Raw genomic sequence first — 27,589 nt, forward strand, 5'->3', positions numbered from 1 at the left:
TGCTGTTTTGATGGCTTTCTTTTCCCAAGGCTGGGATAATCGTCTGACAAGTTTTGATATAAGAGCATTTGAATTATTTAATGGGACCAGGAAAAATGTTGGGCTCAGGCTTTTTATGATAATTCAACTGGATACGAGGACTAAATTTATTACTGTGTGTGTGTGTGTGTGCGTGTATGTGTGTGCGATGTATCTGAGGGCCTCCCAGTCCCCACGTGCCCTGAGGGAGCCAGTTTTCCCTGCCAGGCGTTGCGTCTCCTTAGGTCTGAGCGCTCCAGTGAACGTTCGCTTTCACTTCAACTCCTCCTTTTCTTCACCATCTCGCCTCAACAGCATACGTCATTTCTCCTCTCTTCCTCCAACTCACTCTCCCATTTCCTAGTCCTTTCTTCCCTCCCTATCTCCCTCCGTTCATCCGGCTTCCTTCCCTCCACCATCATCGTGAGAGGGATATGTTGACACTTCGCCAACTCTGCCGACCCGGGGTTGAGTGGGCGGCCCTGTGGAAGGAGATATGCTCGTCCTTTTTTTCCTTTTTTTCAAGGTTGAGGGGTGGCAGGGAAATGATACGACACCCTTTATATTTAACAATGTGTATAGTACATGTCCAGTACCTTCCCTCGTTGCTTATTGTTACTGTAATCATAAGAAGATATTCTCGTCCCTTTCTTTTTTTCAGGGTTGGGCGAGGCAATGAAATGATACGACACCCCTTATATTTAACAATGTGTATAGTACATGTGGAATACTCTCCCTCCTTGTTTATTATCATAACCATAATACTCTTTTCTCTGTCTTCCAGGTACATGTTCCTCGCGATCTACTCTGCCGAGATGATGATCAAAACGGTAGCAAAGGGATTTATCCTCAATAAGTACACGTACCTCCGCAACCCCTGGAACTGGCTGGACTTCGTTGTAATCGCCTCTGGTTATGTGACGTTAGTAATAGAACTTGGAGATATGGACGTTCAACTCGGTAATCTAGCTGGCCTCCGCACCTTCAGAGTTCTTCGGGCGCTCAAAACCGTCTCCATCATGCCTGGTGAGTACCCTGGGAGAGAGAGGGTGGGGAGGGTGGAAGGGGCAGTGAACAATGGATAATGTAACCTCCTTTTTTTCCTCGGTGAGAAGGGTCCATGAAAAATGTTGTGAGAAGGAAGGCTGACATGATGTAAAATATGCTTCATAAAAAAAGGAGAAGTGATGTAGCACGGTTAAGAAGCAACGAAACAGAAGAAGAAGAGTGATGTCCTTTTCCTTGCGGGTTAATGATGAAACATTTTTAAGACGATAATAATGTAAGAAGAGAATATGTATGTATGTCAGCAGCAAACTTAATTCCTTCAGTACAGAGACGCTTTTTTACCATGAGTTTTGGGTACGATGAGACGATTTTATTTACATTAGGAAGTGTCTATGGAGGTCAGAAGATTAATGGCCAGAGTCTTCACTATTTTAATCTCCCACATAAGTATAAAATCGCCAAATAGTACGCAGGATAAATGAAAGCGCGTCATGGTACTGAAGGGGCTAAGAGAAAAGACAGCACGTGTATACAAATGAGTGCAGACTTTTTCATAGTTTGAGGAAACATTTATACAAAAGTGAAGACAGAAGAATGGGATGGAAAGAAAGGAAGGGAAGGTTCTCAAACTGAGGCGGAAACTTTGCAGTTCTCATACGTCATTCCACGAGGAGCCGAGGAGAAAAAGCAGAAGGTTGACATAAAAAGGTGAGGACGAAGACTTTAATTCCACGACAGATGTCCAAGAAAAAGACGGAGGCGTATATATATGTTTCACTAGAGTTCGTAGCGAATTTTAAAGATATAGGGAGATAACACTGTCTTTATCGCTTTGCTCTCTCACCGCGACTATTTTCCAAGGCCACAGAGATGATTAGCAAGGTTTTCAAGAGTGTTTCTCTGGTTAATAATGTAGAAATCTTGTCACTGTCTCTAGAACTGTAAAAACATCCATCCTTAAAAGCGCTTTGCTCTCTCACTACGATTATTTTCCAAGGCCATGCAGATGATTAGCATGGCTTTCAAGAATGTTTCTCCGGTTAATAATGCAGAAATTTTGTCACTCTGCCTCTAGAACTGTAAAAGCATCCTTAAAAACGCTTTGCTCTATCATTACGACTATTTCCAAGGTCATATAGATGATAAGCGGGGTTTTCAAGAGTGTTCCTCCAGTTAATAATATACAAATCGTGTCAATCTACCCCTGGAACAGTACATATACCTTAAAAACTCGTGTAAATCTAGATAAAGCCATTTGAAAGAGTGAAGGTGAAGCACAGAATCGCTTGAGAATACGAGCCATATATACCATGGAAAACCAAGTCAAGACGGGAGGAATATAGAAATATTAAAGAAATGCTGAAATCTGGTGAGGAACTTGTTGGTGGTCTTTGAAAAGCACAGATGAAACTCGGCAAATATTCAACGCAAGAGAGAGAGAGAGAGAGAGAGAGAGAGAGAGAGAGAGAGAGAGAGAGAGAGAAATACAAGCAGTCAGACAGATAGGCAGACAGTCAGGCAGAGAAAGAAGTTCCATTAACCCCTATACAAGGAAAAGAGATATGGAACAAGGATTAATGACAAGAGGGAGGAAGATAGAGGAGACAGGAAATAAGAATGCATTTGGAGACGCTGCATAGAATTATAAGAATACTGAGGGACAGTAAAAAGAAGTAAAAAATGCAGGAAAGATGAAGGCGCCCCAACGACGAGAAGTTAGAAAGTCTGCAGAGTCGGAATGGATGAAGATATTTACTTTAAGTTGAGAAGAAAAAAAGTGCAGAGAGAGAGAGAGAGAGAGAGAGAGAGAGAGAGAGAGAGAGAAGACGAGCATATTTCACCAGGGAGTTTGGGAAGATTAGATCAATTTATGGATGAGGATGAGAGGTACTACGAAGGTGACGAACTGATAACTTCTTGCAGCTTCCTTTACTTTCTTACCCTGACTTAGACAAAAATAAATACAGAAACAAAATAAAACAAAAAATAAGCACTGTACTGTAGAATTCATTAAATCCATCAGAATAACGAAAAGGAATCAAATTTACGTAGAGGAACACAGTAGAGAGACAGACAGACCGAGTGACAGACAGACATATATTGTGAGGTATAGATACACGCGACTGCAGACTCAACGGGACAAAACCACCAAACAGACAGACAGATAGACAGATAGGACGAAAGACAGACAGAGGGACAAAAGTGACAGGTAGGAACATTAATTTAAACGAGATAACCATGAAGTGCAATTGTTTTAAACGTTTATACGACATGAAAGAGGACTAGGAGGAGGAGGAGGAGGACGTACTGACATACGGACGGACGGACGGAAGGAAAACGAAGAAGGAGGAGAAAAAAAAAAAAAAAAAGAGAAGATATTGGTGAAGGAGGAAAGAGGGAGAGAGTAAGATTGATTGATTGATTTACGAGTAATGGCGCCGCGGCAAGGGGTCATATGGCGCCAAAGAGGAGAAAGATAAACAGAAAAAGGAGAACCCTGAAAGCAACCAAGAAGGGAAAAGAGGGCAGGGAAAAAGAAAAGAAAACTGAGGAAAAGGGAAAAAAGAAAACGAGGAAGAGAGAGGGAGAGGAAAAGAAGATGATGCTGAAGAGATAGTGATAGTGGCAGTGATGTTGATAGTGGTAATGGTGGAGTAGGAGTACGACTGGTGGTGGAGCAAGAAGTGGAGGAGGAGGAGGAGGAAGAGGAGGAGGAGGGGAAGGAAGATAGTGGTTAAACGGAAGAAGAGTGGCACCAGGGCTGTCTCCGCTGTGTCTGGCCCTGTTGGGGATTGGCACAGTGCCTAGCCGCAGAGTGAGGAGAGGGGAAGCAGAAGGACGTAGACAGGGTAAAGGGGTAGAGAAGAGGCAGGAATAAGTGGAGGCAAATGGCAAAAAATCACATCAGGGAGGAACTAGGGCAATCAGAAGGAGAGGAAAGGGGGAACTAATGTGGCAGATTCACCCGTGTGGAAAAATTATGTATAATGGCTCAGTCTGAGAGATTAAGGTAGCAATAATATATATTTTCCTTCTTTTCTCCAGTACTTAGAGGGAGTGTGACCGTTGTCTGAGATTATCACATTGTTGCATCTGTATTAACCCCTTCAGTACCATGACGCATTTCCATATTGATTCTGGTTATTATTTGGTTATTTTATACAACTTCAGAAACTCATGTGAAGGGATTAGAATAGTAAAGACTGTGACCATTAATCTCCTGACCTCCATAGACCATTCCTAATGCAAATAAAATCGTCTAATCAAGCCCAAAAATCATGGTAGAAATGCGTCTCAGTATTAAAGAGGTTAAGTGGAAAGGGTTTGTGAGAGGTGATGAAACACGCTGGACGCTGAGTGCTTGGAAGTGTGTTTGGTCTCCTCTCACAACCAGGATGTTGTGACGGAGACTCAGCCTTTGATTTCCTGTCCATAAACACTCTTCGGTATATTTCAAGTCTCATGGTGTTTCCCTTACAGTTTACACCTTATTTTTCATTGAGATCAAAGGGATGCAGCGAAGAGTTCAAGCATAGCAGGATTATGGAAACACGTCCCTCACTGTGGCAGGAGTAACACTTGTTGAGAGAATTCATTGTTATCGAGGGACAAATATTTTAGAGTAATTACTACTTTTCTATTTTTTTTTCCTTTTTTATGCCATATGAATCTAGTTTTAAAGTAATCCCTTAAAACACACGTATCTTCATTGTTATCGAGAGTAATTACAACCTCTATATTAATTGTTGTTTCCTTTGTATGCCACATAAATCTATTTTTTTTAAGTAGCGCCTTAAAAAACACGTATCTTCTGTATATAATAACGGAGGATGTCACAGGAAGGAATTTTTGTTCGCTCGTTGGTTTGAAATGAATGATAACTAGAAAAACTGTTATTGGTGTGACGTGTTATGAAATAAACATCGATGAATTAAACATACATCTTTAACCATAAGCAGGAATGCACCACCTATTGTTTATTTCAAAAAATCTTTATCCAGACACTTGCATCGCACCTCAAAGCCAACACTCGAGGGGTTTTAATTAGTTAATGCGCCAGTTTCCACAACGGTTAGTAAAAAATGCTACACTGTATCATAGTTTTGCTATGTAACCTGTAGTATATGCACTCCTACATACTTCAGTGTCATTTCTTTGCTGTTTGTTTGCAATGCAGTATTAAGTGAAAGGCACTCATTAGTTTCAGTCAATCCTTGAAACGTTGTGTGGTTTTCTGCTGGAAGTGTATCAAACAATGTCATTTCCATCCTCGGAAAGTTAAAGCTTTGTATGTCATTTATGTTTCTCTGAGCGACATCCTAATTGGAAGGGATCAAGAGTGCATCCACAGAGGTGATCGATCCTAGCGAGAGCTGTGCGGGATGGGAAGGAAGGCTGGCCGTGTGCTGCTTTGTCTCTCAAATGAAGGAGACACTTGGACCAGGCGGCGTTCTTAACGTGTGCCTTTATTGCTGATGACGCTGTCTCCGCACAGTCATGTTTCTGTCCTCTCGGTATTCTTGGCGCCAATCATTTACCCAACTTTCACGTGAAGTAATATTTATATAAAAGATTTATCTATTTATTTATTCATACATAGTGAGAAAGGTTTGCATGTTGCGCCGCATCTGTACTGTGTTGATGCCCTTGGCCCTCCGTCCCAGGATACGTAGTTGCTGCATAACCCGTATTGCTTTAATTACCTTCCTGAATAATAATTGCCTCAGGCGTGTATTACAGCCAGTGCTGAGCTGGCTGAGCATCAGCTGCACTTTCTGGCCATGGCGTCAGCCCAGCTTGGCGGGGCCGCTATGGGTGCTGTAGACTGTGTTGTCAATCATTAGATACATGACTGGACATGTTCACCAGATAACAAAAGTTTGTATACGTGAGGCATCACTTTATCTTATCCATGGATGCCTTAATGTTGAAGGTTTAACTTTCGCCACAATAAGTAACTCTTCACTTCATAAGTTAGAGCGTTAAGATCCATTTTTCCTCACCGTGGCGCTTTGGATGAGAAATTACGTTAAGTAGTAAAGTTTAATCAATTTCAAAATGGATACCGTTTGCCACACCTGAGCCATGTCCCTCGTGAATACCACGGTGGGTTCGTTGACCAAGTACCAACAATGCTTAAAGGGACACACACATTAACAAAAGCATATCGTCCATCTCAAAGACAGCCATTGTAAAAGTCTGCCTGGAAGGAACAATGGGAGAAAAAGTGCAGGTGTGCAGAGTATACAAGTAGCCCTCTTTCGCGCGCCGAGTCTGTATCAGTCATGTTTTTGTATTGTTGTGTTGTGCTGGAGGCGTTTGAAGCTGACAGATGGAGCTCGCACGTGACCGCGGGATGAGAATGTTGTACGAAAACGTAAGAATCTGTATACAAGACATACGTGATGTATCTCCACATTAACACTGTCTTTGTTCTTTCTTTTTCAAGGTATGTATAACTTCAAATATGTTGCTTTATAGATCTAGTTAAATAAACCATAATTCTATCCACGCTTAGCAAGGCAAGTAAGGACTGTCCTTGTCGTGGATGGCTTCTAAACTGACACCACACGTCTGGCATAGGCGAAGATCTTGCTTGGGCAAATAAATATGTGTTTTGGATTACTTAAGATCCATGGTAAAGTTTGGAAGGCTTTGGAAGAGGGAAAGGAAAGAGAGGATCCATCACTCGTGCTAGCTAGGGCAGACAGCAGCAGCAGCACGGCGCTCCACAAGGCGACGTGTTGGCGCTTTTTTGTGAGCAGCTGTCAGTCCGTCAAGAGAGTATACTTGTCCATCAATTACACCCTCGTGTTAATGGCTTTGTTTGTTTCGTCCCTTAGGAAGCAGAGTCACTCATATTTGACATCATAATTCAATGATTTTCATGTACAAACTACGTAAAATGGCTACTTTTTTTTCATTAGGCGACTTTTCTTGTACAAGGAAAGCATTTTTCAAACCAAATTCGGCATTACGGTCCTCTTAACACCGAGGCCACAAGGCAGACCAGACGGGCCTCTAAACGACATAACAGCGTGCGAGTGGCCGTTGTGCATCACGGCGAGGCCTTCGTGGGGCCACAGAGATATATGTGAAATCAATCTCATGGATAAATTAGGGTGAGTGGTGGCGGGCGGCGGGCGGCGGGCGTGGTGGAACAATAGTGTCGTGGCGGTGCAGGAGCCCGAGTCCGCAAGGTCGATAGGCGGGTGATGGTGTGGGCGTGAGGTAGCCTTCCCCCCAGTCAATGCCCCGCCCCACCACCCGCCCACTCGCCCGCCCACCTGCCTCAATCCCACGCTCCTTCCTTATGCCTCTCCTACGCTTTCGCGTTCTCGTAACCCCTGCACGTTTAATATTCCCTCCTTTCCACTTTGCCTCTCCTCTGCCGAGCATACTAACGCCCACACCTTGCCAGACTGACCTACTCGCCCAGCCTTAGCAATTGTGTTACCCTGCTATCATCTGTATCGGGCCAGCTTTCCCTCCCAGGTACCCTCGCTAACACCACTCTTCACACTCCCTCCCCGGCTTAACGCGTCTTTCCCTGTACCTATTTATCTGGTTGTCCCTCCCTACCCCCTCACTGCTCCTCCAACTCCATCCCACCAGACGCCTCACCTTCACCACTTCCTCCTCCGCCAGTCTCGCCTAAAATAGTGCCACTCCACCCAGCTCACTTCCAATAACCTGCCTCAACATTCTGGTTGTCTCCCACCTCACTCTGCGTCAGCTCAATTACCACTCTTCCTTAATCCTTCCGTACACTCTACCTGCCTTGCTCCCATAAGGCCTCGTCTCTCTCTCTCTCTCTCTCTCTCTCTCTCTCTCTCTCTCTCTCTCTCTCTCTCTCTCTCTCTCTCTCTCTCTCTCTCTCTCTCTCTCTCTCTCTCTCTCTCTCTCTCTCTCTCTCTCTCTCTCTCTCTCTCTCTCTCTCGCTCTCGCATTCACAGCATTCAGCAACCTACTACATTTTTTATGGAGACTCTGGACATAGAAAATGGAGGAACGGAGAGATGTATGATGATGACAAAACTTTGGAAAATAGGAAGTGTGTGTGTGTGTGTGTGTGTGTGTGTGTGTGTGTGTGTGTGTGTGTGTGTGTGTGTGTGTGTTTGTGTCTGTGAGCGAATGAAAAAGGGAAAAAAGTTATGATTAAGGAAGTAAGGGAAAGAGAAAGGCACAAAGGAGGAGAGGAAGGAAGGAGGTGAAGGAGCAAAGAATGAAAAAAGGAAGGAAGGAAGGAAGGAAGGAAGGCATCGAAGTGGACATTCCAAGAAGAAACATCTGAATAAAGGAAATATCAGACAATCATTTGGTCCGCTGGTGCGTTGATTAGCAAACAAGGAGTGATAATGGTAATTGAAAAGTGTTTAAAAGTGTTTACAAAAGTTAATGTAATTAGGTGAGCTTTCCTTTTTTTTTCTCAGGGAGGATAAACTCACGGGGAAAAATCGTAACTTGTCTCTACCATTTTGTCCCACCTTCCCTTTACGATCCACTCCTAGTACCTTCCCCCTCTCCACTCCTACAGCCTCTCCTCCACCCCTCCACCTACCCATAAAAGATAGAACGTATTTTTCTTGTGGAGGAAAGCGCCGTCACTCCTCCTGTCAAATTGTTTTTAATCGTGACGCAAATTAGTCAATCAAATGAAAACGCATGTGTTATACCCGCAGCTTTGTGGTGCTCAGCTGACACACTCATGCGGTATACAGTTCATCACCATCTGAATGAGTTTTAGTGCTGGTGGTGGTGGTGGTGATGGTGGTGTTAGCAATTGTGGAGGTGATGGTATTAAAGTAGTAGTAGTAGTAGTAGTAGTAGTAGTAGTAGTAGTGGTGGTGGTGGTGGTGGTTGTAGTAGAAGTAGTAGTAGTAGTAGCAGTAGTATGTAGTAGTAGTAGTAGTAGTAGTAGTAGTAGTAGTAGTAGTAATGATAATAGTAGTAGTAGTAGTAGTAGTAATGGTAATAATTACTTAAACACTGCTGCTACTACTATTGTTGCTACTTCTATCACTACTACTACTAATAATAATAATAATAACAATAACAATAATAATGATAATAATAGAAATAATAAAAATAATAATAATAATATCAATGATAATAATAATAATAATAATAATAATAATAATAATAATAACAATAATAATAATAATAACAATAAAAACCATAATCAAAAATGATAATAACTCTAAAAATACTCGTTTTCTCCGCCTGAATCTTCCTCTTGATGAAATTTGCATATTCCTTTACCAAGTTCGGTAAGAAAGCGAACTCGATCCCAGAAAGAACTGAGCTTCCCCTTCACGTTGGATGGCGTGCGGGAAGACCACCATCCGGACTGTGCTTGCCTCGTGTGTGTGTGTGTGTGTGTGTGTGTGTGTGTGTGTGTGTGTGTGTGTGTGTGTGTGTGTGTGTGAGTGCGTGTGTCTATTCATACCTGTGTACCTTATCTCTAAGTATTCGTATGTCTCCTTTCCGTGTGTGTGTGTGTGTGTGTGTGTGTGTGTGTGTGTGTGCGTGCGTGTGTGTGTTCTGCTAGTGCTGACGGCAGGGAAATTGGAAATGACGGAAACGGCGAAAAATAGGGAATATAAAAAGGAATGAGTAAGAGAGATAAGGGAGGAAAAGTGTGCCAGAGGAAATAGGAAGGCCGGAGTGTTGGCGCCCAGGGAAGTAAGGGTCGAGGGCGCGATGGGAGCTTACAAAGAGGAAGACAGGGATGCTGCAGAAGGGTAGGAATACCGAGTGAGGGAAAGGGATGAGAGCAGGCAAGGGGAGAAAAACTACTTTAATCACATACGTAAAAAAATATATAGCAAGTCTCTCAAAAGAAGGAAATTTATGAAAGTGTTTTGAGAGACTATAAAATTTGTGTAGGTACATAAAAATATCTCGCTAAATAGTATGTCAAAACCATACAATACTGGGACACATTTTTACCTTAAGATTTGTGTACAATTAGATCATTTTATTGACATTAGGCAGGGTTTATGGAGATCAGAAGATTAACAACCAGAGTCTTCACTGATTTAATCCCCACATAAGTTCTTGAAGCTGTATGATATCACTAAATAGTAAAAAAAATGAATATGAAAATGCGTCTTGGTACTGAAGGGGTTAATCACACACGCAAAAGTCTCTAAAAAGAAGGAAATTTATTAAGGTGTTTTGAAAGACTAAAAAATTTGTTTAGGTATGTAAAAATAGTTCGCTAAATAGAATATTAAAATCACACAATAGCGTTGCGATAAGAGGAAATTTAATTACCTCTGAAAGATATGCAAAAAAAGACATGGATGGTAAAAGAAAGGCTTGGTAAATAGGAAGCTAAAAATATACAAAGCGATGAAAAGTTTGCGTGCCGATATTCATAAAATTCTGCATTTGCTCTTATAATCAATATTTATAACTATAAGAATAAAAACATAATCACTTGAGCCTATTAGCAGGGTGAATAGATGCTTTGGAATCACTAATCTTCGCTATTTCTCTACCTGTGTGGTGCAAACAAGGCTTTCTTCTTCCTCTCCTCTATTCTGTCCAACTCTCTAATGCAAGAGTTAACCAGTACCCTCAATCATTCATACCTTTCTCGGTAAACTCTGGAACTCCCTGCTTGCTTCTGTATTTCCATCTTCCTACGACGTGGCTTCTTTTAAGAGGGAGGTTTCAAGACATTTGTCCCGGACTTTTGGCTAACCCTATTTGATCTTTAAGGGAACTGGCAATCAAGTGGGCCTTTTTTTTTTTTTTTTTTTTTTTTTGCCCTTGGCCGGCTTTCATTCTTGCATGAAAAAAAAAAAAAAGACAACTTCATCCTCTCTCTATTTGCCAACTACATACCTTCTCTTCTTCTGACGTCTTGTAACTGACATTAAGCTTACTCTCATTCATGTTTATAGCATTGCGCAGGAATTAATCTCTTCAGTACTGGAACGCACTTTTACCTTCAGATTTGTGTACGATTAGACCATTTTATTGACATTAGGAAGAGTCTATGGAGGTCAGAAGATTAATGGCCAAGCTATTTTAATCCCACACATAAGTTCCTGCAGCTGTATAAAATCACCAAATAGTAAGCAGAATATTGAAACGGGTCATGGTACTGAAGAAGTTAAGCAGTATCTAAATTTGCCAACCACATGCCTTCTCTTCTTCTGACCTCCTATATCTGACTTCACACTTATGGAGGTCAGAAGATTAATGGCCACAGTCTTCACTCTTTTAATCCACCACGTGAGTTTCTGAAGCTGTATGAAATCACCGAATAGTAAGTAGAATGAATATGGAAACGCAACATGGTACTGAAGGGGTTATAATTAAGTTGTTGTTTTCCATGGTACTGAAGGGGCTAAAATCCATGTTTATAGCATTGCTGCAGGAGTTAAACAATATATAAATTTGCCAACTACATGCTTCTTCTGAGCTTCTGTACCTTCAACGCACACTCTCATTCATGTTTATAGTGTTGCGGAGGAGTTAAATAGTATCTTCACTCCTTCCGTTTCAGTGGCAAACTTTGGAACATCTCCCTTAATGACCTGCTCCTGGGAGAGAGAAGTATCGAGACACCGTGGAGACTAAATTGATCGCACGCGTTTCAAAAAATCTTCTCTGTTCCTTTTTTATTGGTATGGTGAGGGGAGTAAGGATGGAGGGACGAGGAGGGCCTGACGAAGCAGTTTATATTTTCTTGGAACTTAATCACAACCTTCGCCCAGTGGAAAGCGTCTAAGCGGATAGTCTCTTCATCCTTCGGCACTTTTCTCACTGTATTTAATGTGTCATGTCATTCTTTCAGTATTCCAGTAATTTTTGGTCATCTTAACTGTACGAAATGGAAATGAGGTAACCTAAGACGGTAGTTCATGTTTTCTTTTTCTTTATCTTCTTTCTTTCCGCAGCTTGGTCATGTTAGATACCACATCGTACTCATCTTAAACCCTTCAGTACTGGGACACATTTTTACCTTGAGATTTGTGTACGATTAGACCATTTTATTTACATTACGAAGATTATATGGAGGTCAGAAGGGTTAATGGCCACAGTCTTCACTATTTCACTCCCCAACATGAGTTTGTGAAGCTGTATAAAATCACCGAGTAGTAAGCAGAATGAATATGGAAACGCATTATGGTATTGAGGGGGTTAAGATTAAGTTTTCTGCTCCTCTCCAGGCTTACCTCGTGTGCGTCCACCTTGCTGCTCGTTACCTACCAGTCTTTTCTTTTTTTCTTTACAACATCCTGGACTCTCCACTCCACTCCACTCCATTCCACTTCACCACCTCCAGCCTCACCCATCTCCCAACCCTCGGCACACTTCCCGTCCCATCAGCTGCCCCAGACCACTCCTCCAGCTCTCGCCATCATCCCCGCCAGCTTCTCGCCTCACCCTGCCGCTTTTTCAAGCTCTTACTCATTTCAAACACATCCCTGACTCTTTTCACTGCTCCATATGACCCCGTTCTTTCCTCGCCTCTCATACGTCCCTCCAGAGTCCTCAGCTTGCACGGGCAGGGTTTCGACGAAGCTAGAAACCACATAGTAAAATCAACCTCTCCTACTTTTCTACACTGAAATTCTTAAAGGTCACAGTGTCCCCACAGAGGTTTTCAAATGGTTGTGTTGGCGTGTTGTGAGTGTGACGAAGGAAAGAAAAATACGACAGATGTCTCAGAAGTTGTATTGAAATCTTAGTCTTTGAAACACGTTGACGTTCAAGGTGTTGAAGGGCAAAGGTTGTTTTGGAGTCACTGGTAAAGACTCGGGTGTGATGTTGCTTCCTCTGAGGCCATAACGATGAACGTGAGAGAGCGAGTCTACTCTCATGTTTCAGGCGCTGACGGAGAGGGATGGCGGGTGGATGGTGACAGTGAAGGATGGAGTAGTGGTGCCTCCTGATCTGGGGGCTCATTTGTTGCTTCCCAGACGTCTGCATGTTTGCCTGCGTGTGTGTTTAGTCCCTGAATGCAATCTTAGATAGCACGAGTCAAATGCCCATATTATGAAAAATTATCCTAATAGTTTAACATGAACTAAGCTTTACTAAAAACGAAAACATCGACAGTTTTTTTTTTTTTTTTTTTGTGCTTAGATCATTTTTGTTTGAGCAAAGTTTCCTGACCCATAGTGCTGCCTTGACCCTGCACGCTCCTCTCTTCCTTGACATAGTAGTGATTCTAAACCCTAAGGGATATTTCAAACAAACAAGTCCAGCAGCCATAACCCTCAGGATATCCAAAAATTTCACTCGCTCATTGGCCACCAGCTTCTTTCCTCCGTCCTTAACCCCTTCAATACTGGGACACATCTTTACCTTGAGATTTGTGTACGATTAGACCCTTTTATTGACATTAGGAAGGGTCTAAGGAGGTCAGAAGATTAATGGCCACAGTCTTCACTATTTAAATCCCACACATGAATTTCTGAAGCAGTGTGAAAATTATAAGATATTAAGCAGAATGAATATAGAAACTCGTCATGGTTCTGAAGGGGTTAAACTTTCATTCAGATTCCACTCTAGAACTGTTCACGGTGGTGGTAGGAATGTGAGAAGAAAATCATGGAAATTCTCAGCGTATCCTTGCAAAAGAGATGAGAAATAAAAAAGAATCCGAATAAACTCCCACATAAACAAGGTAGATAGAGAGTCCAGGAGTGAATGTACGAGTATGCAGATAGTTTTGCACTGTATGGCCGACAGATATCTTTCAGGCAAAGAGTGTTTATATTTAACCTTCCTCCTTCTCCTTCTCATTCTCCTCCTCCTCCTCCTCCTCCTCCTCCTCCTCCTCCTCCTCCTCCTCCTCCTCCTCCTCCTCCTCCTCCTCCTCCTCCTCCTCCTCCTTTTCCTCCATCTCCTTCTCCTTCTCCTCTCCCTCCATCTCCGTCTCCTCCTCCTCCTCTTCATCTCCTTCTCCATCCACTAGTACTACAACAACCAAATATTTTCATTTATATCATCTGCAGTAGTAGTAGTAGTAGTAGTAGTAGTAGCAGTAGCAATAGTATCACATGCAATAAATTAACTTTTTTTTCCTTTGTTGCAGAAACCTCTTGTTCTCAGCAGTTTAATTCGCCCCATGTAGTTCAGCATGACTGGCTATTGTAACCTCCTCCATTGTCTCCCCGCTCTTTGTCAAGTCTTTACTTCCTTCCGTTTTTCCTTCCTCCTTCCCTCCCTCCCGTCTCCTTCGTCTCTCACACCCACCCATCCCACCCCCAATAGCAACTCCTCCCTGTAGCAAGACTTCTAGGAAATAACGCTGAGCACTATAAGGCACGACTCACTAACTTCTTGTAGCACAGTAGGATACTCGTGTGTGCATCCAAGTCTGCCTAAGTATACAAGCAGTGTCGTGTACGGTATTGTTAAAGAATTTCTCGTATTTCATGAATGATAAGCATATAAACATGTATTACTATTGTTTCTGTCGGTGGTGCTACAACTATTACTACCACTGTTGCTAATAATGATAATGATAATAATAATAATAATAATAATAATAATAATAATAATAATGATAATAATAATAATGGTGTTCGCATTCAGCGTTTCCAGCTACCTTGTCCAGTACAATGCCCAAAGAAACACAGGCGCATTCAGTGTTTGTTACAGTGACGTGGTCGTATTCTTTCTTCTTTAGTGGAGTAAAATGTGTGTGTGTGTGTGTGTGTGTGTGTGTGTGTGTGTGTGTGTGTGTGTGTGTGTGTGTGTGTGTGTGCGAGAGAGAGCTGGAGCAGGTAGGTGGATGAGTAGGTGGAATTCTGCTATAATTGTGAATTCCTGGAAAGTTTTATCAAAGGTAAAGTCGAGGACTACACATCCCTCGCCGAGGAGCGGCCGCCGGCTGGGGCGAGAGTGAACCTGGAGTAGGAGAGTTTGGGGCCGCGTGAATGAAGGCTGGGGAGGGGAGGGGCCGGGCTGCGTTCGTGTGAATATATTGATCCGTGGCAGGCTAGGAGCGCAGGGGAAGAGCTCTACCTGCTGGTTCCTGCACCACCGCCGCTTGTTGCCCAAGCAGCAGAGCACGCGCAAGTGTAACAGTGAGGAAAACGTTTGGCCGGAGTGAGCTGGATGTTGAGCTTTGGCTACAGCACTGTGGGGGACGCTTAACGCATTATGCTGCTAACGTGCGCCTCTGTGCTCCTCTCACCTCACTCACGGGGAATGATTCTCCAGCATGAGAGACAAGAAAAAGGGAGACAGGCGTTGTTTTCTGCAAAGGACGACCCAACGCACCCTCATAAGACTGTGTGTCCCTTCCTCTTCTACACACACACACACACACACACACACACACACACACACACACACACACACACACACACACACACACACACACACACACACACACACACACACACACACACACACACACACACACACACACACACACGAGCGCGAAATGTATTCAGTTAAACTCACTCTTTTTCGAATTTGTATTGGGGTTAATCAAGCTTTGGTGCATACATCGATCATCATCATCATCATCATCATCATCATCATCATCATCATCATTTTAATACTTACAAGTGGTACAGGGAAAAAAAAGTATTACCCAACGCCACGGGAGACGGATCTGCTGGCCACACCGAAGCCTTATTCACTGGGCATTGTAAAGGGACGAGTGAAAGGGACAGGGTGAGGGAGTGAAGAATCCCAGGCTTTGTTTTTTCCCTTCAATGAGACGAGGTGTGCTGCGTTGACTCTTATCCACCACCTTTAAGGGCTATCTCACACACACACACACACACACACACACACACACACACACACACACACACACACACACACACACACACACACACACACACACACACACACACACACACACACACACACACACACACACACACACACACACACACACACACACACAGAGAGAGAGAGAGAGAGAGTTACTGAGTCAGGGAAGCCAAGGGACGGAAGAGATGGGATGGAAGAGACAGGAGAGAGCTTAGGTTATCACATAATTTCACCAGACAAGCCGCCGACATCGTTCTCAAGGGCCCTTCTCAGGTTCCTCAGAGTCACCGAGACCCTTCCCCCGCTGGCCGATATTCTCAGATAGCACTTGGGCCCTTGAGTGACACGGTCCTTGAGCACGCTTCTCGCTAAGTGTCTCTCTCTCGCTCCTTTTTATACTTACATTCGACTATATCATGTGTCACTGGCGGTGTGGAGGCGTGGCTTGTGTAGTGCATGGCGTTCACTCAAGGAGACAATGGGTGAGGAGGACAAGGTAAACGTTATAATGCTCCAGAGAGAGAGAGAGAGAGAGAGAGAGAGGGAAAGAGAGAATGCAGCCTTGTGTAGATAAGAGAGGAGAATCGCGTATAGCATTATGCATTTGTTCCCATCTGTTTATTTTGGCCTCTGGTCTGTATCCTCGTCTGGTCTGGTATGGCCTGGTGTAGTCTGGTCTGGTATGGCTTGGTGCAGAATACATGTAAAGCAGAGAAAGGAGGCTGGTATGAAAAAAGGCCAATATATTTCCGCCGTCTCTCTCAGCCTCTGTTCGCCGAAAAGAAAAACAGGATCGTTCACTCAAGCGCCAATTTCATCCATCACAAAATATTGGGGAGATCGCCCTCCTAACTTCTCGCTGCGGCCGGTCATGTTGCGGTTAGGTCCAAACTTTACTCAAGGACCTCGCGACGCCCTGCCTCACAGCCCCTCCCACCCCTCCCACCACAGCCCATGACCCACAACATCTAACACCACCACCCTGTCCCTCGTTGCCCATGCTCACCACCCTGGCAGTCCCACCATATCATGCCTGCATCCTTCCCCACCACCATTGCATCCCCACCGCATCTTCCCTGCATCCTTCCTCGCCATGCACGGCCGCCATCACCATTAGGAGGGCCCGCACCCACCACAGATGTGCAAAACCCCCGAATGTTGTGGGCGGCAGGATATGAAAAGTATGATTACATTTCCTTACATAATATATTTGCGGAATTTAATTAAAATCTAGATCTGGTATGTTCGTGTTATTTTTACGCCTTCCTTCCCTGGGCCCACAAGCGAGCTGTAACCACTATTAAGCGCCGCAGTTCGTGTAACAGATTCTACACGACCGTACCGGCAAATGTTAGCCCTTGACACAACCTTTACAGCCACTTGGCGAGATGTTTTATGTGCTTATGACAACGACCTGCAGGACGCGACTCACCAACTGCGCCCGAGTGTCGTTGTATGTGGCGGAACGCGAGCCTGCTGTTTATTTCTCTTGGGGGGAAACAGAAGAATAAAAGTACTCACATGAAAAGAAAGGCGTTTTAGCATGTTTTGAATTAAAGTGTGTGTGTGTGTGTGTGTGTGTGTGTGTGTGTGTGTGTGTGTGTGTGTGTGTGTGTGTGTGTTGGCGCGTTTCCCAAAATATGACTATTGTAATCACTATCCACCGCTCAATTTATTTAGATTGATGCTATTTTTAACTATTTGAGTCTTTGTGTAGGCGAGCACACTGCATCTTAACAAGCAGCAGTTTGGCTAATCATCCACATTATCCAGCAGACCCCGAGCAGACATGTTAAGGAAACCAAGCAAACATAATCAAAGGATCTATATATTCTATTCCAGCATACAGTGAACGCCTTTATGGATTTATAATTAAGATTTCAACTACACAGTGCCGATCATTCAGTCCGTCATGTAAGCCTCGATTAATAAAACAGCCTCAGACAGTAATTGCTCCTTGTATTGATCGTTCAGATGAAATGGAGAAAGCAGTCTTGGGGAAATTGAGGCGAATGTAACAGGGCACAGGAAAGGAAGCGGTGCAGAGGAACGGAAAGGGTGGAGAGGCAGATTTGCGACTTGCTTGTTAGTCCCTGGCGTGGTGAAGGGTGTGGCTGGGGAGCAGACCCACGTGAGGGTTCTTCTGATTGGATCCACGCGTGTACCTCACCCGCAGAGCTAAGGGCCAGGCCACACATCGGCGGTCTGATGGCGCTTGTTCACGGCCTGTAGCTGCAAGGTGCTGTCTTGACGCCTTTCCCAATCACAGTGTTATCGGAGGTAGTAATGCGAGAGAAGGAAAAGCTGAGACAGTGGAAGTTATGAAATATGAGGATGGAGGAACGCGTAAGGAAGGACAAGATTGAAAAATGGCGTTAACAGAAAAGTCCATTGGTGTCAGATGAAAATTAGGCTTATGAGTGACGATAGATGCACAACATGAGCTTAGGCAGATAAGATAGTACACCAAAGATGGGATTTCCGAGAGTCATTCGATAAAGAAATGGGAGACACTGTGCCGCTGAGTTATGGTCACATAAAGGAAATGAATATAGCAAGGGGTGGAAAAAAGTTAGATAAAGCTGGTGGAAGATGATCCCCCAGCCTTGAAGGGAAAGTAGTGGTGTAATAACCATCTATCAAAGTACAGCCCTCAACCAAAGAATTGCTACCAAGATTCCAATGACCTGTTTCTGTATTTCCAACTCCTTATGACTTAACTTCATTTAACCCCTTGAGTACCATGACGTATTTCCATATTTATTCTGCTTATTATTTTGTGATTTTACACAGCTGCAGAAAGATATATGGGGGGATTCGAATAGTGAAGAATGGACCATTAACCTTCTGACCTCCATAGACCCTTCCTAATGTCAATAAACGGGTCTAATCTTACACAAATTTCAAAGTAAAAATGTGTTCCAGCATTGAAGGGGTTAAGAGAGGCTTCAAGACATTTATCAATTTTTTCTTTTAGCTTACTCTCTCGGACCTGCAAGGGGACTAGCAACTAAGTGGGCCATGTTTTTCATTTTATTTTACCCTTGACCAGCTTTCCTCTCTTACTTAAAAAAAAAAAGACTGATACATCAACTTCGTCTGGAGTGACTTCCATTGTGGGGCTTAAACACACACACACACACACACACACACACACACACACACACACACACACACACACACTTTACTTTACTTTACTTTACTTTACCTTACTTTACATTATTTTACACACACACACACACACACACACACACACACACACACACACACACACACACACACACACACACACACACACACACACACACACACACAGGATTAGCATTGCAGTTCAGGTTTTACGTTATCCTGACTTTACTTGTCGACCGTGAGATTATCCTGAACCCTTTAACTTCTAATATACTGTATCTTTAAAGAGGTGCATGGAAGAATTCTTTCTAACTTTCTTTTCCCTCCTCCTTCCCTTGCCTCTCATCCTCTTCCTCTTTCTCCTTTCCCTCCTTACGATCCTCACAATCTTCCTCCTCACCATCCTATCTCTCATCTTTCTCTTCATCCCGACCATTCTCAGCCTGCTCCCTCATGACCATTATAAATCTTCTTTTTATTCTTCTTTCTCATAATTCTTTGTTCGCCTGTTTTTTTTTTTTTTTTTTTTTCTCTTTCTTCAACCCTGTCCTCCTCCTCCTCATCCTCATCCTCTTTCTCGTTTTCCTTCTTTCCCTCTCCTTCTCCTTTCTTATTTTCTTACTTGGCTGGTTTTTCACATTTTTTTTCCTATTTTTAGCGTTCATAATTGACAAATGCGCACCGGGGGATCATAGAGTTTCGTTAAGCTTCAGTCATTATTTTAACGTATTTAACGATTTGGGGATAGGATATTTTCTGCTCTAAAAATAAATGTCAAATGTTGCTCAAATCCTAGTATTTTGAAATGATTTATTGAGCTGTGTCATTTTAGTATTTCGCTCTTTTTTTTTCACCCTTCAATGGTGTTTGTGTGTGCTGTGTTTCATGAGTAGGACCACCAGCTGAGGGAATGAAGGGAAGAAGACGACCACTACTTACCCACCCATCCTTCAGGCAACTAAAAAGTCTTAAAAGATATTTGAGTATAGTTCTGCCTCATTTTTTCACCCTTCACTGGTGCTTCATTTCATATGTACCACCACCAGCTGAAGAAGTGAAGGGGAAAAAGACCTCTTTTCACTCACCCTTCCTTCAATCAACCACTGCCACTCTCCTATAGCTAGTTGACGCAGCACATGAAGTCTTAGCGGATATTTTTAGTACAATTCTTTTTTTTTTTTTTTACCCTTCCCCAGTGCTCTATTTCACGAGTACCACCACCAGCTCCCTTCCTTCCCTTCCTTCGAGCAACTAGCAAAGCACTCTCCAGTAGCTAGTTGCCGCAGCACATGAAGTCTTAGCAGATATTTGAGTACAGTTCCTTTTTTTTTTATTACTATTTATTATTATTTCACGAGTACCACCACCAGCTCTCTTCCTTTAAGCAACTAACAAAGCACTCTCCAACAGCCAGTTACCGCAGCACATGAAATCTTAACGAATATTTGAGTACAGTTCCCTTTTTTTTACCCTTCGCTGGTGCTTTATTTCAAGAGTACCACCACCAGCTCCCTCCCTTCCCTTCCTTCAAGCAACTAGCAAAGCACTCTCCGATAGCCAGTTGCTGCGCACATGAAGTCTTAGCTGACATTTGAGTACAGTTCCACCTTCTCATCTACCCTTATCTGTTGACGCAGACTCCATCATGAAGAAGAAAGTAAAGGCTTGCAAGCACGCGAACGAAGGTATGTGCTCAAACAGGTGCCAAGAAAAAGACAGTCTGCACAGTCCACAGAGGTGCTCGTATCGTATGTACTCGTAAAGAAAACGAACGAAAATAGATGAGGCGAATGTGAAGTGTCAAGGGAGGGAAGGGAGAAGCTAGCAGGGCGAGTGAAAGAAAAAAGCACAGGCAAAAAACAAGAATAACAAAGTAGAAATGAGAAACGAGCGCCTTGAAACACGCGACACCTTGCCCTGGTGGAGTGAAAGGTATGCCGGAGTGATTAATGGGGCCTTATGCAGAGGGCGCTGGCGGCAGAGTAAAGGGTGTACCAGGTTCCCACACGTAGCCATCCGTGCGCTTCTAATCTGAGGGTATTTGCGACAGAGTTGACGTAATTGGATGGTTGCTCTCACCAGTTTTGTTTGTGAGAGTTTACCTTGTCACCTTTAATGTTGGTTTCTGTGCAAGGTGGATTGTCATTATTTTCATAATCTATTTTTTTTTTTTTTTTTTTTTTTCGTGAAGGATTTTTTTTTTTTTTTTTTAAGTGAAGGATTAAATGTAGGTTTTCTTAAGAGTTTGTAAAGCTCACACTGCTATTTGTGAAAAGTGTATGTATACAGTAAGTGTTAAAGCTGAGATAGATAGATAGAGAGAGAGAGAGAGAGAGAGAGAGAGAGAGAGAGAGAGAGAGAGAGAGAGAAAAAAAGGGGATTTGTATATGATTATGGAGCAGTTGTGGCCGCGCGCACGTGCACGCATGGAACTAGTTCAGAAAAAAAAAAAAAAAAGTTAATATCAGTCAGCTGTTGGTGAGGCGGTGAGGGAACCGTGAGCGAGAGACGCACAAAGCGACAGGTGGGGCCAGCCAGCCACCTCATTGTATGTAGTTATGAAGTCACAGCAGCGTGAAACTCTGACAAACTCAACTTTGTTGCTACTGACATTTCCCTATGGTTGCTGCTGCTGCTACTATTACTACTACTGGTGCTCTTGGTTTTTCTATTGCCGTTGTTAATACTGTTGCTGGTGCTGCTGGTCTCGGTGCTCCTCCTGTTACTGGCGCTGCTGCTGCTGGTGCTACTGTTGCTAGTGCTACTAGAGTTTTTCATTATTTTGAAAGGAGAATGGTAATGTTTGTGAGTTGTGATGTCTTCTGCAGCATTTTCCATTGTTCACTCTTACTCGGCGTATTAAAAATTGTGACACACACACACACACACACGTTTTCTTTTTTTTTCTTTTATGTTACTTTAGCTAGTTGAGAAAGAGTCGGCGGTTGATTTGTGTGTATCTCGCTGTACTCTCTTCAAGACTGTCACTCATTAGGGAAAGTTTGCCATTATAAATTCTACTTTCATATCAATTTACACAAGTTTTTCCTTCCTCTTCTTCTTCTTTTTCTTCTTCTTTTTCTTTTTCATTTTTCTTTTTCTTTTTGTTCTTTTTCTGGAGGTAAGTTTTAAATGAAGAGGAAGAATGAAGCAGATGGAAGCAGAGCAAAGAAACTACATAGTATCAAATGAGCTTGCAGGAACACGAGTATGGAAAATGATCTAAAGACTGTTAGTGTTGAGGGGCAACTTCTTAATGCAATGACGCAAGTTATGATAGATTACAGAGTTTTCAATACTGAGGCAACTTTTCCGCAGCAGTGACACGGTTCCTTCCACCTTTACATTACATTATACACTTTACATTATACACTTTTGATCTTGGTTGAAATTCCGTGCTAGCATAGAAGTTTTATTTAAATGCTTCAGTGTGATCACCCCAAGCACTAAATGTCACCTTCCGTTGTCATGGTGATCTGAGTTTCCTTGAAGGCTTCCCCCCTTGAGGCGAGGCAGTGGCGTTTGTTTTACGATTGATCTTTTTGTTTTGCAGAAATTTTCTTTTTCCTGATTAATGATCCATAATTATGAAACATGCAACATTTCTGATATTTGACGCGTTTTCATATTCATTCTGCTTACTATTTGGTGATTTTATACAGCTTCAAAAACTCATGTGGAGGATTGAAATTGTGAAGACTTTGGCCGTTAATCTTCTGACCTCCATAGACCCTTCCTAATGTCAATAAAATGGTCTAATTGTACATAAATCTCAAGGTAAAAATGTGTCCCAGTATTGAAGGGGTTAATCCTAATGTCAGTAAAATGGTCTAATCGTACACAAATCTCAAGGTAAAAGTGTGTCAAAGTATTGAAAGTGTTAATAGATATAATAAGCATGTAGTTACAGAATGTTTTAATTGGATTATATCCCTTTTGGATCATTTATGTACTTGAAAGAAATTTATACCCTTACGATGATAGTGAAATGTCCCATAACTTAACTCTGATGTCAGTTCTATACTGCCTTTTATTGAGCGAGAGTTTGATGTGGAGCGACACGTTAAGAGCTTGCTGTCTGTGACTGTCTGTCGGTAGAAATGTGGAATTGTCAGCAAATAATTTATTTGACTTAACACTACTTAAATGCAGCGTTCTGAATAATAGAAAAATACTGGAGGATAGAGGATAGTTGTAAGTATTTTCTAAAGTCGCAACAGTAATCCGCTTTATCAAAATTATCAATACCCTTTCGTGTATAATAATTTGGTTAAAGAAAGAACTTTAGCCCTACATTGGTACTATTCAACTTTACACGTGTCACTAAAGAGTATTTATGCAAAACGGCAGACAATGACAATAATTATACAACAAATATCTATTATGTATGCCTTATTGCTATATTTCTCAAACACATCCTTTTCCAATTCTTTCCAGGGTTGAAAACTATCATCAACGCGCTTCTCAACAGCATCAAACAGCTGGTGGAGGTGATGACGCTGACGGTGTTCTGCTTGATGGTGTTTGCGCTATTCGCCCTGCAGGTGTACATGGGCGTGCTCAAGAACAAGTGCGTCAAAACCATCGTCGGCAACGTAACCTCAGAAGAATGGACGCTGTGAGTATACTTGGCTACGTTTTCTCTTTCTTGTTAACTAGTTGGTGTGTAGACTTTAGCGAACACTGGTTATTATCGGTTAGTTGTTGCTCATCCACTGTACCTGTAGAGTTAAGGCCGTGGATTGGAGAACTGCCAACCCCCCACACCCATGACATTCCGTTCAGCCTCGTATGTGTTAGTGACGCTGCTAGGATGGTGTGACTCACTCTAGGGTATTCACTGTACACTCATATAGTATGGATCTGTGAAGCAATGCAACACACACACACACACACACACACACACACACACACACACACACACACACACACACACACACACACACACACACACACACACACACACACACACACACACTAATGCTAGACATACTAAGCCTGCTACTTACACACAGTTCACACACATACCAACTCAAACAAAACATGGACGCAAATTCCAAACATCTATTGTATTTTGATGTACAATTAAGAATATACTGGTAGCGCCGCTTAATCCACGGTTGTAGTATATGAAGTAAGGCTGCAATTTCCTTTCTCTGCTGGTTTACTGACTGTTGGCCATTTAAGGCTGGGTGAACCTAAGAGCGGGCTGTCGTCCCACAAAAATCCAGAGTGTAAGCCAGGATTCCAGCTTGGGATTTCCTGCACTGTAGTCAGACTCGCTATCGCCTCGACCACCGCACTCCACAACTCGAGTATATGTGTGTGTTGTTTGGAGAGACAACTCGTTTCTAAATTCAATCCCTTCAGTACTGGAACGCATTTTTATCTTGAGATTTGTTTACTAGTAGACCATTTTATTTACATTAGGAAGGGTCTATGAAGGTCAGAAGATTAATGGCCACAGTCTTCACTGTTTTAATCTCCCACATAAGTTTTTGAGGTTGTGTAAGATCACCAGTTAGTAAGCAGAATGAATATGGAAACGCGTCATGGTACTGAAGAGGTTAAGAAGAAAGATGCAAGATTTTTTTTTTCCATTGTGGAGCTGTACACCTGTTTCTCAGACACAGGTGGTTGGCGGCGCCTTTAGTGGTGAAAGGATTTTTATCACAGGTGATTCTATTCAGCAACCAAATTATCTATGCATTGTACGTACCACAGAATTTTGTTGCAAATGTTATGCGACATATTTTAGAACTTTTTATTAATTCATAACGTGAATTTTATGACGAGTTCAGAATATTTCAATGCAGTGTAGGCGAGCAGGGAAACACTGACTTCTCTTCTTCCTTTATTCTCAACGTTTCGCCTTTGCTCAAATCCACAAAGCATCATCAGGCACTGAAGATTTTTGAAAATATATTATTTTATCTACATCCTGACGGTAACTCCTACTACCTCCCTCCTACCCTCCTCCACCTATCTCTCCTGAACACACAACCAAGACCATTCCATTCTCTCTCTCTCTCTCTCTCTCTCTCTCTCTCTCTCTCTCTCTCTCTCTCTCTCTCTCTCTCTCTCTCTCTCTCTCTCTCTCTCTCTCTCTCTCTCTCTCTCCGCATCTTAACTAAATTTTCTTTAACAAAAATTCATAACCTAGTTGCAGGAACCACCAGTAACTGTGTTTGTGAAATAATTAAGCTGTACTCAATTACCGTCTGAGAGTGAGTTGCCTGACACTCTTTTGAACAGCAGCTGGTAGTTCGTCCCTGCTGGAGCACTGGAGCATTCTCACCTGTTGTACGCTGCTCCCTAACTGTTGAATTTTTTCAGCCTTATATTGTTGGAGTATGCAAATTGAGCCTGAGCCACAGTTTGGGATTTTTTTTTCAATTCATTTTCTCTACCTACTGAAAACCCGAGTCTAGTAAGTCGCTGAAATTCAAGTGTATTTCTGAAGTGTATGTCATCTATCAGGGTGTCGCTCTCAGGTCTCAGGGTCTAGGTCAGTCCTCCACTCAGTAACCTGTTGGGACCACCTGCAGGAGTCCAGAGGGGCAGTAAAGGACAGTGCTTCTCCTCACCCGAATGGGCAGGCGGAGCGGCGGTGACGTAGGCATGACGTCAGAGGGATCAATAGACGCAAGCGTCGCCCGTAAAAACTTGTGGAATGTCCATTACCCCTCCCTACCTGAACTCTCTTACCCCTTTACCCACTAATTCCCAGCCCATGCCCACAGCCCGCCTCGCTCATCGCCACACGACCATCTCTTGATAAAAAAAAATAAATAAATATAAAAAAAACATGACAAAGCTAACCGTGTGGGACGCTATCAGTCACTTAACATAAGGCTCATGACTGTTTAAAAGACATTTTTCTTAAGAATTCGTTGTTTACTGTAAGCAGTCTGGAATGACATGTCGACGCAACTTACCGACCAGTTAAAAGACGAGCGAATAGCAATGTCAAACAGCAGCGAAGAGCGAGACCAGTGGCTCCCATGAGGCTTGTTGTCCCGTTGTTTGCTGAAATGTATTGCTGCGGTTTGTTTATTCGAGTGACTGAATGTCTCTTTAATGATTGTGTGTGTGTGTGTGTGTGTGTGTGTGTGTGTGTGTGTGTGTGTGTGTGTGTGTGGGTGGGTGTTGATGGGTATGGATGTGCGCGCGCACGTGTGTGTGTGTGTGTGTGTGTGTGTGTGTGTGTGTGTGTGTGTGTGTGTGTTTGAATACAGTGTACAATGCTCTGGGAATTATTTCATTAGTGAAAATTAGACTCTTGTCGGTCGGGCATCAACCTTGATATACTATCATGATATATTATCTTCATAAACTAACACGAACACAGAGCTCAGAAGAGGGCCATTATACATCATTTCCCATACATGTACTGCCATAGTATCTGATGACCAGGAAGCAACAGGCCAGTGGGCCAACGGCTGCTCTCGCCTCTCAACCGTGTGAAGGCTTTCGGCTGAAACTTGCCGGCAGTTCCTGGTGGCTTGAGCTGGCTGAGAGGAAAAATTGTCCCTTGTAAGCCCGCCTTTAGTAACACTAATGTAGCTTCGCGTCCAAATGCCTCGTGTGTGCTAACACAGCATACGAAACGGTCATTACCATGATTACATCGAGGGCGACAGCAGTGCGGTGGTGTGTGTGTTGGTCGCGCATGCAGTTAGTGAATCCATGCTTGTGTTGTGAGTCATCAGGGACTCGTTTGTGTGTGTGTCGGGCTGCAGGTGGTGCTCCGCCTGACTTATGAGGGTCACTCAGCACACAAACTCCCTAACGACTTGATACTTTGCCTGTCGCTACAATGGAAGGAACATTCTTGTGTCATTTTGTACATGTAGCTGTACTTCAAATTTACGAGTCTTCTGCCTAAGATAAATGTGATTCGCATATCAATCATTTTGTTTTCACCAGTCGTAAAAGAAATTAATGCAGACACCACTCTTGTGCTGTGTGCATAGTTTACACCTTGCTTGGTCTTACCGACCCAACACTCGTCTATATTGAGGCTCTCATATTATCCACTTTCAACACTTTCAAGGGTTGTGCACTTGAATGGCTTAGTGGCTGCATCCAATACGACAGGAACGTCCTATATGTTTTCGTTGCCCCAACACACCTATTGAGTTTAGCTGCAGGAATGTAACCTTCCCCTCACGCCATGGACCGCGGCTTTCCAGACATGTCAATCATTTCTTTGTGTTGAGCTCTGTTATACATTACTGTTCCTTTATACAATACGTTAAACTTTCTTCTTTCTTCTTTTTTTATTGTAATACTATAACCTCTGCGACTATCATTAAAACTAAATGCAATTGGTATAAAGTAAATAATCGTTGTCTCCTAGTTCTTGACTTTCTTTTCTTTGTGAGGCTCGAAATAAAATAATGATTCGCTGTCTTGTAATTCTTGGCGTCCGGACATGAAAGTGAGGAAGGTCACGGTAGAGAGCGAGGAAGGCCTGACTGACACCCAGATCACTCCTGCATCTTATTACTGAGACATCTTTACTTATTCATAGCTGCCTCCAATTTTTAATCCCTTCAGTACCATGACGCGTTTCCATATTCATTCTGCTTACTCTTTGGCGATTTTATACAGCTTCAGAAATTTATGTGGGGAATAAAATAGTGAAGACTCCGGCCATGAATCTTCT

The 27,589-nt window shown here is 42.9% G+C and overlaps 1 protein-coding gene across 12 annotated transcripts in view; it reads left to right on the forward strand.

The window, feature by feature from the left end:
* Positions 1–27,589, forward strand: part of LOC123504073 (sodium channel protein 60E-like) — a 503,673-nt gene that overhangs the window by 363,111 nt on the left and 112,973 nt on the right. For all 12 annotated transcript variants that reach the window (XM_045254356.1, XM_045254355.1, XM_045254344.1 and 9 more), the window contains 2 exons: positions 803–1,044; positions 23,356–23,536. In XM_045254356.1, the coding sequence (XP_045110291.1) occupies positions 803–1,044; positions 23,356–23,536 (423 nt within the window). The remainder of the gene's footprint in view (positions 1–802; positions 1,045–23,355; positions 23,537–27,589) is intronic.

This window comes from Portunus trituberculatus, chromosome 15 (genome assembly GCF_017591435.1).
Source record: "Portunus trituberculatus isolate SZX2019 chromosome 15, ASM1759143v1, whole genome shotgun sequence".
NCBI lineage: Eukaryota > Metazoa > Arthropoda > Malacostraca > Decapoda > Portunidae > Portunus > Portunus trituberculatus.